Source organism: Mauremys reevesii, linkage group 3 (genome assembly GCF_016161935.1).
Source record: "Mauremys reevesii isolate NIE-2019 linkage group 3, ASM1616193v1, whole genome shotgun sequence".
NCBI classification, from domain to species: domain Eukaryota; kingdom Metazoa; phylum Chordata; order Testudines; family Geoemydidae; genus Mauremys; species Mauremys reevesii.
In genome coordinates this window covers 80,121,157-80,134,551 of record NC_052625.1, presented here as the reverse complement: position 1 = coordinate 80,134,551, position 13,395 = coordinate 80,121,157, and the positions used below count along the sequence as shown (strand labels likewise).

General features: G+C 41.8%; 1 protein-coding gene across 5 annotated transcripts in view; it reads right to left on the bottom strand.

The window, feature by feature from the left end:
* The window catches only part of PCNX2 (pecanex 2), a 240,648-nt gene that overhangs the window by 161,265 nt on the left and 65,988 nt on the right, over positions 1 to 13,395 (bottom strand). For all 5 annotated transcript variants that reach the window (XR_005595903.1, XM_039529322.1, XM_039529325.1 and 2 more), the window contains exon 13: positions 10,722 to 10,893. Coding sequence is in view for 4 of the 5 variants with exons in the window: in XM_039529322.1 (XP_039385256.1) it covers positions 10,722 to 10,893 (172 nt within the window). In the remaining variant the exon portion in view is untranslated. The remainder of the gene's footprint in view (positions 1 to 10,721; positions 10,894 to 13,395) is intronic.

Below are 13,395 nucleotides of genomic sequence, written 5' to 3'. Positions count from 1 at the left end.
TAGTCTCTTCACCATTTATCAACCACTTTTAAAATCAATTCTGTTCAGTTTAAAAGTAAAAAACATTTTTTCCTTAACTTGAGGGCTCTGCAAACTCAACCTGGAATTACTGAGCTCTGGCTAATACATACATACATACATCATCAAAGATTCTGCAACTGGAAGTTAGTTACCAGTTCTGCTGATGATGTCTGAGCAAGAACAGAATCCAGCTCACTCTCTCATAGCTGCCTTGACTCTGCAGAACGGCCAGAATTAAAAAACAGAAACTTATTTAAATTGTAAAAAAAAAAAATATTCAAAGGCAAGGTGATCTATTGAGTAAGAAGGTGCCATTTATACATAGCCACTTTTCAGAGCGGTCCCCCTCACTTTAAGTGACTTTCCCACGGTCAAAGGAAGCAGGGTCTGTGCTTCCTGTTTTGTGTTCTGATCACATCGCTGCTGTCTCTGTGGGCTCAATCCTGCAAGGTACAGAGCATGCTGGCCATGATCTAGCAAAGCATTTAAGCACATGCTTAACTTTAAGCAGATGAACAGTCTTACTAACTTCAATGGGACTATTCATATGGTTAAATTTAATCACATGCTTAAACACTGTGCTGGATCCTAGCCTGAATTCTCAGCACCTTGCACGATCGAGCCCTGTGTAAGCAACAACACTGGGATGGGTGAAGATAATCAGTGATGAGGGAAGCTGAAACCAGACATATGCAGGTGGCATAGTAAATTTAGACAAGCAAGAAATGAAGTATTCAGAGTGCTGCAGAACAAACAAAATGAGGGGGAAAGAAACAAGATAGAAATAACAGTATGTTAAACAAAATATGAGATAAGCAGATTCTGAAGAAGAGATTTTCTTGGTAAGACCTGGGGAAATAAAAGGAGAACGTATGGCAAAAGAGTAGCGCATGAATTGCTGCCAACACGAGTCAAATTGAAACTGTATCATAAGGAACTAAGGAAAATATGATCTGTAGTCCATGTTAAAAAGGAGAGGGGCAACACATGGCAGGTTACAGTTTTAGTCAAAGAAAAACCAATCTGATAGTTATGTTAACAGGGCCATTGGGAAACTGTGAAAAATTGTGTTGCAAATTGCATGGATCGTTTGCCCCATTTCTCACAGAAAAAATGTTCTGCTGTTCCCGGCAATTCTCCCTGTGAACAAGCATATATTTATTAGTTATACATGCTGGGCTGTCTGCATTTTTTTCTTATTTGCCCCGATAATACTTAAATGCAATAAACTGCTGACGTTTCTCTTATTTCCATACTGACTTTTAAAACAAAAACAAACATTACCAATGATATTTGTTTTCTTTGCTATATTCCAATTATCCCATTTTACTTACAGTCCTTCCTGCTAATGAATCTTGCTGGGTTAAAATAATACAGCAATATGCTCCGTTAGATCTGACTGCATATATTAGTGCTTCTTCACCTATCATATTATTCTACAAGTATCTAGTTTGGTAACTCCTGCTGAAGAATTCAAACACAGAAGAGACAGGACAAGCTCAGGGGTTGGACGCAAAAAAAGTATAAAAACCAACGAGGAAAGTGGAGGCACCTTAAAGACTAACCATACAGACAAACACGGCTACCCCTCAGAGAAAAAGTATAAGTGCTTTAGGGTTGGTGTGACACAGCTCAATGAACTGAACACCTATGCTGGTATTTATAATGTGCCCATCACCGGGGTATCCTAGCACTAACAAAAATTGCATATGCATAAAAGTTCTCCATCTCTTGCTTGTAAATGCCATTGAAAGTGCTTACAACAGACGTGGGCAAACTGCGGCCCACGGGACTGTCCTGCCTGGACCCTGAGCTCCCGGCCAGGGAGCCTAGTCCCAGGCCCCTCCCCCTCTGTTCCCTCTCCCCCGCAGCCATGCTGCCACGCGGGCCACACTCTGGCCCACCACTCCTGCTGGGCAGCATGGGGAGCGCAGCTGGCTCTGGCCGGGTGTTGCGGCTGCGAGCTCCTGCTGCTGGTAAGGGGCGGAGAGTGGTGGGGTTGGGTAAGGGAGTCGGGGTTTCTGGGGGGCAGTCAGGGAGGAGGGGGCGGCTGGATGGGGCGGAGGTTCTGAGGGGGCAGTCAGGGGATGGGGAACAGGGACGGTTGGGAGTGGGAGTCCCGGGGGGTCTGTCAGGGGGGCGGGGGTGTGGATAGGGGTCAGGGCAGTCAGGACAGGGAGCAGGGGGGTTGGGGGTTCTGAGTGGGGCAGTCAGGGAGCGGGAAGTGATAGGGGGTGGGGGCCAGGCTGTTTGGGGAGGCACAGCCTTCCCTACCAGGCCCTCCATACAGTTGTGCAACCCCAATGTGGCCTTCGGGCCAAAAAGTTTGCCCATTCCTAGCTTACAACCTCCACTACCTTTACTTCTCTCCTCTCTCCTTTTTCTAGTCATACCAAGCTATTCTTGGATTGTTATTGAGGAAAAGCAATGGTAAAGATGGCAAACTACCTAGAGTTATCTGGAGCCCTCCATTTGATCACAGAGATTTTTGGTCCCACAGACCAAACATTTCAAGATCACTTGAAATTCAGTGATCACAAGGAGGGTTTTGCAAAAGCCTGGCACTGAAACGAGAAAGAGATCCTCACTGTGAGGCAAGGGGGTCACTTTATAGCTAGCTTGATATGACTAGTTTGAAGGCTAAATGATTGCTCTATCTATTAAAGCAGCAAAGAGTCTTGTGGCATCTTATAGACTAACAGACGTTTTGGAGCATGAGCTTTCGTGGGTGCATCCGATGAAGTGGGTATTCACCCACGAAAGCTCATGCTCCAAAACGTCTGTTAGTCTATAAGGTGCCACAAGACTCTTTGCTGCTTTTACAGATCCAGACTAACACGGCTACCCCTCTGATACTTGACGCTCTATCTATTGTGACCCAAGAACAGCCTGGGTAGGGGCGGGAGAGTAATTAATAGGACAGGAAATAGAACTCACTGTCAATGTGTCAGAGGAGAGTGTGTGAATGAAGGGGTGTGAGCATGAGAGGGGGTGAGGGAGGCTGGCTAACAAAAGCAATCTTGCCATCTCACTCCCTCTTTGATACTCCCTGGAGTAATCCTAAAACATGTTAATCTTATCCTGTGTCAGGGAGTAGCCTGGGAAAGGGATGTTTAAAAGGCCCTTGCCTTTAAGAGGACTGGATGTAGGAGTTTTCTGGTTTCTCCTGGGAAGAGCAGACCATTAAGAAAGGCTAGTTACACAGTTAAAGTTGAATTATGAATCCCAGAGAGGGCTGGAGTACAATGCATTCTTAAAAGTACCTAGCACCTTCTTGTTTAAGTAGTAATGCGTGTTTGCACATGCAACACCACCAGCTCTGAGAGCTGCTATTTTCACATGCAGTTTGGAGGCTCCCTCCAATAGAGTAATAGAAGGTGGGGGGTTTATATTTGGGAGGGAGCTATGCATTTTGATTTAAAATACCATGGTAACCAGTGGCAATTTTGGTGCAAGTATTTTTGTTTGTAATTGGTTAAAATAAAGCATGTGATTTTATCAAGACCTAGTATTAAAAGGCTAGTAATCCAAATACCTGGTCTGTTTGCAGGAACTGAGAGCTAACTAGCTTTATTCTAGAATGGGGGGAGGGAAGGGGGATTCCTTTGGCTGAGGAAAAAACGGTTAACCACCTTTTAGTAACTGTTGTTCTTCGAGATGTGTTGTTCATGTCCATTCAAAGTAGGTGTGCGTGCGCTGCGTGCACGCCAGCCAGAAGATTTTCCCCTAGCAGCGTCCGTAGGGTCAGCCCTGGCACCCCCTGGAGTGGCACCACTATGGCGCCCTATAAAGGGGCCAGCCGACCCTCCACCCCCTCAGTTCCTTCTTGCCGGCACTCCGACAGAGGGGCAGGAGGGTGGGTATTGGAATGGACATGAACAACACATCTGGAAGAACAACAGTTACTAAAAGGTGGGTAACCGTTTTTTCTTCTTCGAGTGGTTGTTCACGTCCATTCAAAGTAGGTGACTCACAAGCCTAACCTTAGGTGGTGGGGTCGGAGGTCACTGCTGACTGGAGTACTGCACGACTGAAGGCTGCATCATCCCTAGCCTTGTGCGTGATGGCATAGTGCGACGTGAACGTGTGGATGGAGGACCACATGGCAGCTCTACAAATCTCCTGAGTCAGGATCTGAGCCAGGAACGCCACGGAGGAGGCCTGCGCCCTGGTAGAGTGGGCCGTAACCGGAGGAATAAGGGTTTTGGCTATACGATAGCATTCCCGTATGCAGGCTGCGATCCATGAAGAGATCCTCTGAGAGGAGACTGGGAGCCCCTTCATCCTATCTGCCACCGCGATGAAGAGCTGGGTCGACCGTCTAAACGGCTTTGTCCGTTCAACATAAAAGGCTAGGGCCCTGCGGACATCCAGGGAATGCAACCTCCGCTCCTTACCGGAAGAGTGTGGCTTTGGATAAAACACCAGTAGGAAGATATCTTGTCCCATATGGAATTGGGAGACGACCTTGGGAAGGAAAGTCAGGTGAGGTCTAAGTTGGACCTTGTCCTTATAGAAGACAGTGTACGGGGGTTCGGATGTCAGCGCCCTGAGCTCGGATACCCTCCTTGCCGAGGGGATCGCTACAAGAAAAGCGACTTTGTATGACAGATACAGCAGACAGCATGAAGCCAGGGGCTTGAAGGGAGGACCCGTGAGGGCGGAGAGGACCAGGTTCAGGTCCCAGGTAGGAGCTGGTTGACGGACATGTGGGAATAGCCTGTCCATGCCCTTAAGGAAACGACCAACCATTTTGTTGTGCAGTCACATAGTGTTGTGAGATCCCTTTGTAACTAACTCTTCGCAGTCTGCTTTGGACTTTACTATCTTGAGTAACTTTGTATCATCTGCAAACTTTGCCACCTCACTGTTTACCCCTTTTTCCAGATCATTTATGTATATGTTGAACAGCTTTGCTCCCAATGCAGGTCCCTGGGGGACACTGCTATCTACCTCTCTCTATTCTGAAAACTGACCTTTTATTCCTGCCCTTTGTTTCCTGTCTTTTAATCAATTTCAGATCCGTGAAATGACATTCCCTCTTATCCTATCATTGCTTAGTTTGCTTAAGAGCCTTTGGTGAGGGACCTTGTCAACGGCTTTCTGAAAGTCCAAGTACACTATATCCACCGGATCGCTCATGTCCACATGTTTGTGACCCCCTCAAAGAATTCTAATAGATTGGTGAGACGTGATTTCCCCTTTACAAAGCCTTGTTGACTCTTCCAAAACAAATCATGTTCATCTATGTCTGATAATTCTGTTATTCACTATAGTTTCAATCAATTTGCCTGGTACTGAAGTTAGGCTTCCTGGTCTGTAATTGCCAGGATCACCTTTTTAAAAAATTGGCATCACATTAGCTATCCTCCAGTCATCTGGTACAGAAACTGATTTAAGTGATAGGTTACATCGCACAGTTAGTAGTTCTGCAATTTCACATTTGAGTTCCTTCAGAACTCTTGAGTGAATACCATCTGTTTCTGGTGATTTACTACTATTTTATTTATCAGTTTGTTCCAAAATCTCTTCTATTGAAATTTCAATTTGGTACAGTTCCTCAGGATTGGTCACCTAAAAGAATGGCTCAGGTGTAGGAATCTCCCTCGCGTCTTCTGCACTGACAACAGATGCAAAGAATTCATTTAGTTTCTCCACAATGGCTTTGTCTTCCTTGAGTGCTCCTTTATCACCTTGATCATCCAGCGGCCCCACTGATTGTTTCCTGCTTCTGATGTACTTTAAAAAAAATGCTGTTAGTTTTTGCTTCTTTTTCTAATTGCTCTTCAAATTCTTTTTCGACCTGCCTAATTACACTTTTACACTCGACTTGCCAGAGTTTATGCTCCTTTCTATTTTCCTCAGTAGGATTTGACTTCCAATTTTTAAAGGATGCCTTTATGCCTCTAGTCACTTGTTTTACTCTGTTTAGCCATGGTGACTTTTTTTGGTCCTTACTATTATTTATAATTTGGGGTATTTAATGTGAGCCTCTATTGTGGTGTTTTTAAAAAGTTTCCCTGCAACTTGCAGGCATTTTATTCTTGTGGCTGTTCCTTTTAATTTCTGTTTAACTAGTTTCTTCATTTTTGTGTAGTTCCCCTTTATGAAGTTTAATGCTACTGTGGTGGGGTTTTTTGTTGGTTTTTTTGTTTTTGTTTGTTTGTTTGGGTATTTTCCCCCTCCTAGGATGTTAAATTTAATTAATTAAATTAATTAATTTAGTTGCTACTACTGAGTGGTTCAGCTATATTCACCTCTTTTACCATATCCTGTGCTCCACTTAGGACTAAATCAGGAATTGCCTTTCCACTTCTGGGTTCCAGAATTAGCTGCTCCAAAAAGCAGTCATTACTGGTGTCCAGAAACTTTATTTCTGTAACTGTCTTGAAGTGACATATACCCAGTCAATATGGGGATAGCTGAAATCCAGTATTATTATTGAGTTGTCTATTTGTATAGCATCTCTCATCTCCCAGAGCATTTCATAGTCACCACCCTGGTCAGGTTGTTGGTAGCATATTCCTACTACTATGCTCCTATTATTCAAGCATGGAATTTCTATCCATATAGATTCTATGGTACAGTTTGATTCATTTAAGATTTGTATTATATTTGACTGTATGATTTCTTTCACATATAGTGCCACTCCTCCACCAGCACAAGCTACTCTGTCATTCCTAATATTTTGTATGTAAGAGGGAGCTGGAGAGGGATTACAAACTCATATTGGAATTTGGAACCTATAAAAAATAGAAGCCAGCTGCCTTAAGCATCTCACCCTCTTCTTGTTTTCTAGCTGTGAAAGCAGATAATTGTTGTAACTTTACTTATTTTAGTAGTGCCTAAAACAGCGGTTCTCAAACTTTTGTACTGGTGACCCCTTTCAAATAGCAAGCCTCTGAGTGCAACCCCCCTTATAAATTAAAAACACTTTTAAATATATTTATCATTATAAATGCTGGATGCAAAGCAGGGTTTGGGGTGGAGGCTGACAGCTCGCGACTCTCCATGTAATAACCTCGCAATCCCTTGAGGGTCCTGACCTCCAGTTTGAGAGCCCCTGGCCTAAAGCATCATTTCTGGCTCTTCTTCACCCATAGTCTGACCAAAATTTCTCATTTCTTTTATATCATGGTTTAAGGGCTAAGGCTTGCCTGAGTGAGAATGCAGGGCATTGACTTAACCCCTGCAGTCCTGCCCACCATTTACTTCCTTTATAATGCAATCGTCCCTCCGTACAGCAACAGCTATGTTGTAATATTTCCTCATGGTCAAAGATTTGGACAACCTCTTGCTGTTCAGAACACATAACGTTATCATATCAAGCTTCTGGATTCTTCAAGTTGGTAAACTTTGTATCCTCAAGAGGTAGCAAATCCATTCTTTCACCACATGAAGAATTCTGAATGTAGATTCAAATGTAGGTCTTGTGAGTGGTTACATATTGTCCTGCCAGACTGCTGGAGCTGTCTGGACTTAAACAGTTCCTTTAAATGGTGAAGATATTCAAGTATTTCTGTTTTCAGTATTCTAGACTGTGCTAATAATATGGAGTGAAATCCTAGCCCTACTGAAGACAATGGAAGTTTTGCCATTAATTTTAATGGATCTAGGATTTCACCCATGGTGTAGAGATCTCTTTATAGGTACAGCATGAACTGAAAAATAAGGCATAGTATAATAAATATAATATACTTTGCTTGTAATTTAAGTGTTTTGGAGTTGTATATCGAGAAATCAATGAACTGTTGTCTAAGGGTCATAGAATATAAAACAAAAGTTTTCCAGAGGTACTGTGTTATTTCTGTCTTATTTCTGATAACTATGAATATAGTATATATGAATAAAATCAACCAAAATTGTTGCACTTGGAAGACTGACTAAGAAACTGGTTATTCTGAAGCTGCACAGTGAATTACTGTAAAAGGTTTATTACTAGATTGTGAAACAAACTCAATTCAGTAGAAACTTGTTGGATGCATAACATCATTACATATAAAATGTGTTTTAAACTGGTCTATGCCTTAGCAGGCAAACCATTTAGGAGATGAACAACAATAAATCAATGCCAGTTTTGCTATCTACTTAAATGGCTGTAGGATCACGCCTTTAAATCAGTTTCTTCATTGGATTCAGTCTTGAATTCCTTATTTCAGTTGACCTCATTGGGAGATTAACGTAAGTAAAAAGTGCAGAACTGAGCCTATTTCAGCCAATAAATGCTAAAAGCATGTTTGTTAATGTAAGTGGTTATGTATTTAATATGTGGTAGTTCTTATGAGTGAGATCAGCAAATCACTTGCCATACATCATTGAACAGCAGACATCAGATGATGGCAAACTTTGGTGACTACTGCCCTGTGCTGGATTTGAACCAGTGATACAGGATCCATGTCTCATTAGCAAGCCCCTGAACTACCAATCACCCAAATAAAGATTTATTTGCCATTCAGTATTGAACCTAATCAATCTGAATTGAGAACCATGGAAACTAGTAGGTGCCGAGCACTTGAGAAAATCCAGCCACTTCATTTAAGTACCTAAATGGGAGTTCAGTACTTCTGAAATCTGACCCAGGTTGCGGGTGCTGAGCATTACTAACAGAAAATCTAGTCCTTGATTTTCCCCAGTACCAGATATATCTGTGGGCCATGACTGCTGCTGCTGCTTTGCAGGGCATCTTCTCAGTGTGAGTGAGACACATTTGAATGTTGTATTGAAGTACCAGGAAAAGATTCTATAAAAACTTCTTCTTTTAGAATTGAAAAAGGAAATGGCAAAATACAAAAATAAATTGCCACCACCCACTTACCTGGTGTTATCTGTTAAAGCATACTGCAAACAAGCAGTACAACTTTTGGCCTAGGAATTTGTGATAGGTTTATTAGGAATTAGGGAATCTTTTGGGAAAAAAGAGGAGCCTACATAGGAAGGATGAGCTCCACCTAAACCAAAACAGACCCAGACTACTGGCACATAAAATTAAAAAGGTCAGAAAGGAGTTTTTAAACTAAGGGCTGGTGCACATAAACTAAGGCACAAAGGAGCACATAATTCAGACAGAGACATCCCACAGAGAGGGGATCTATTAATGAGCATTCTCAATATCCTAGTAAACAGAAGATAGAATTTGATAAAGTACAGGTAGGAACTGAAGAGAAACAGTCAAATGAAAAAAAAGAGTCCCATTCAGTCACATCACATGAAGGCAGACAACTAAAAAGTGACAAATTTTAAAAGTGTTTGTATACAAATGCTAGAAGTTTAAATATTGAGATGGGCGACCTTGAGTGCCTGGTATTAAATGAGAATATTGATATAATAGGCATCCCAGAAACATGGTGGAATGATGACAATGAATGGGACACTGTAATACCAAGAATAACCTGCTTTCACAGCTAGAAAACAAGAAGAGGGTGAGATGCTTAAGGCAGCTGGCTTCTATTTTTTTATAGGTTCCAAATGCCAATATGAGTTTGTAATCCCTCTCCACCTCCCTCTCTCTTTTCCAGTCTGCTGCAAGACTCTGCTCTATGACGTCTCTAAGGTCAGCCAAAATTAGCACATTTATAAGCTTACTCATTCTATAGCCGTTGCTATAGTTTTTCCATTTATCTTATCCCTGGAGTCATTTAGGATTCTTGATGAATTATGTATCAGTGTTTTTACTGTTCATTTTTGACAGGCAGATAAAATAAGATGTAAGAAGAAACTGTAATCAGAGCAAACAAAACTAATGAAAATAAGTGATGCAGGTCTTCGTTTCCCCCCCAGTCTGTGGTGAGGGGAAATGGAAACCAACAAGGACATGTACAATGCCATAAGTCCATCCTAAAAATAGCATAAGCAAGCTTTAGCTGCAGCTACACACAAGTATAGCGATCACAGATGGAAAAGTCCTATTAGGTCATCTAGTCCATGCCACAAGCTTGCTCACTCCAATACTTTGTTTTCTCTTGTTTTAAATGTCTTAAACAACTGGGCTTCTACCACTTCCTTGGGGAGACTGTTCTACAGCCAACCCATCTCAGTGTCAGGAAGTTTTCCCAATATTAAGCCTAAGGTTTTTTTTGTTTGTTTTTCAGTTTCATCCCATTTCTCCTCTCTACCTTAAATTATGTCACCCTTATTGTTTATATCCTTCATTATACTGGTAATTGTTATAATGTTTTCCCCTTCATCATTGTTTACACACACAGCTCTTTGACTCACGATGAAAATTTAAATCTATATTTGTTGCTCGTCTTAAGCATCATCAGATTGCAAATATTTTACCAGTAATGAGGTGCCCAGACACAATGCAGTATAGCAGGTGTGACTTCCCCAGAGCAGCAGAGTGGGGAAGATGGCTGATCTGTGATGTGATGTCTTTGTGTACATGACCACCGTACAAGGCATAACTGCATTCACAGATGTCTTTTTCTAATATCATCAGTGACTGTTAGTTTTCTACAGAGAATACAAATATAATCCTTCTTGTTTTAAGAACTGATTTTAGGGTGAGTGATGGATGCCCTGCGCCACCATATCTGCATGCTGACTTCTTCAAAGTTTTTCTACAGGTTTAACCTTTAGATGAACGAAGGAGACAAAGACACTACTCCATAACATTAATTTGATTGTCAACATGGGAAAATGCAGGCTCTCCAGCTAATGGTTAGCTCATTTTTACATTCACAGGCAAAGTATCAACTCACCTATTATATGGTCTCTGGCTGATTGGAGAGATCCAGGAGAAAAGAGCTTCAAGCCATATACTGTGTAAATCGAAGGATTTTTGTCTTTAGATCCAGCATCTAGTAGCAAAATAAGGCCACACAAGATACAAAAATATACTGGTCTGCTGTACATTATGATTTGATTGTGTCCCTGGAAAAGATAAACAAATAAAATATTTCTTAATGTTGCACTTCATCTTCCTCTTTATATCCATGACAGTGGCTAAGCACTGCATAAAACTGAGAGGGGGCAGAGACCAGGCAGTAAGTATTTTCTATACCAGGGGTTGGCAACCTTTACTATCAAAAGAGCCATTTTGCCCCCTCTTCCACTAAAGAAAAATAGTCTGGAGCCGCAAAACATAACACTGCTTATAAACTTTTAAAAGTTTTAATCTTTTTCTAATTTTACCTGTTACAACAACAGAATACAACAAACAGAAGTGCAGTGTGCATGTGTAGGCCTACTTTGAAATAAATTAAACACTGAACTATGCAGGCCTTTTTGAGTCCTTCCCGTATTTGTGTAAAATTAAAATAAAACGTAGCCCACTTTTATATAAAAAAACATATAGTTGCAGCTTAGCAGTTTTAAAAAAGTAAACATAAAATTAGGAACGTTTTTTGACAAGTCCATTTCAGTGTGCTCTCATCCTCTTCGGGTTTCATTCCATTTGTGCTCTTTAGCAAGAGTGGCCTTCTGACGGGCGACTTCTTCAAGATCCGCTGTCAGGCTTTTGAACTTGGACACCCATAAGTCTTTATCCGCTATGTCGGCCAGTTCAATTTCAAGATCGGGCTGACTTATCCCTGTGAATGCGGATATGTTCAGCAGGGATGGGTCGATGTCCAGCGGTGTGACAGGGAAGGACAGAGTGTTTTTTTCCTTTCTGAACTCGCTGAATCTTTCTCCAAATGCAGCTTGCATTGCCATAATTGCACGGTGTAAATAATCACAATTTATGTGCTTGTTCTCTTCTTTGAACTCTCTCAGGGAGGGCAAGTGAGAGAGCGTACCTCTCTGTACATCTCTGGCAAACACTGTCATCTTGCGCTCAGACGCCAGAACATCCTCCAGCAACTGCAGGGCCGTGCTTCCCTTTCCCTGGAGATTTTTTATTCAGCGTGTTTAAGTGAATTGTCATATCCACCATGAAATAAAACTTTTCCAGCCAATCGAGGTCTCCCAGTTTGGGATAGCTGAGGCCTTTGCTTTCCAAGAAGGTTTTCACATGTTCCAGACAAGCAGCGGTTGCTTCAGCACGTCTCCCCTTGACAGCCACCGAACTCTGTTGTGCAGCAGGAGATCCAAATATGCGCTCTCGACTTCATCTAACCATGAACAAAACTGTCGGTTGTTTTAACCCGTTTGCAATTATTTTGTTCACTATCTTAATAACGAGGTTCATCACTTCCACACATTCAGGGGGGAATGTTTGAGCGCACAGTGCTTCTTGGTGCAAGATGCAGTGAAACATCATCAGCTCTCAATCCAGCGACTTTTGAAGTAAATTCACAAAGCCCTTCTGTGCTCCTCTCATACTGGGTGCACCATCAGTAGACACTGACACCAGGTGAGTGGTGTTTATTCCTTTGGCTTTTAGACAACTCAAAACAGCCTCACAAATGTCCTGTCCCCGCGTCTGGCCCTTTAGCGGTATGAGTTCAATCAGTTCTTCCCATCAGAGTTCACATATCTGCATAACAGTGCTGTCTGCTCAATATCGTTTACATCACTTGACTCATCACAGGCAATTGAATATGCTTGAGCTGAATTGATGTAATCAATTTGCTTACTGGTGATGTTTGTTGCCATTTTAATGGTCCTGTCCTTGACGGTCTTTGCAGAGAGAGGCATTTCTTTAATTTTCTGAATAATTTCCTGTTTGTTTTTGAATTCGGAGAATAGATGCTCTGATATTTTTATGAACGATTCTTTCATGTATTCTCCGTCTGTGAACGGCTTCCCCCTCCTTACGATCTCATGAGCTGCCACAAAACTAGCAGCTGTAGTTGAGTTTGGAGAGTTGATCCACTTCTTGAAAGTATGTTTGCTCTGCTCAACTTTCCGTAGTAGTTCCGAAATCGCTCTCTTTTGCCCATCTTCAGTTGGGTACTTTTCAGAAAATGCTGAGTGCTTGTTTTGAAAATGTCTTTCAACGTTACATTTTTTGTTGTTTGCTAATTTCTCGCCACATATCAAGCACACAGGTAAGCCAGTGTCGTTGGCAGTGAAGGCAAAGGAATCTGTCCATGCAGAATTAAACTCTCTATTTTCTTCTGAGATTTTTCTTTTTTGGGATGTATTCATGGTTAGCTTACCGCAGGGGTCGCACACTCAAGAAGCCGCCTGCAGGTAAAGGCGAGGGCTATAGACGTGGATGTGACGCATATTTTAATTGACAAATTATAAAACTTTTTAAAAATTCGATGTTAAAGTATCACCTCGAACTCCAAGATAACTGTGCAACAAAAATATATAAATAAAAATTAAATTAATAAATAACCGTTATTCTTTTTTTTTTTCTTTTTTTTTTCTTTTGTCAAGGCCGAAGGGAGCCACAACAAGGAGGCTGAAGAGCCGCATGCGGCTCCGGAGCCGCGGGTTGCAGACCCCTGTTCTATACCATATTCCTGCTCTTCTTCTTGTCTT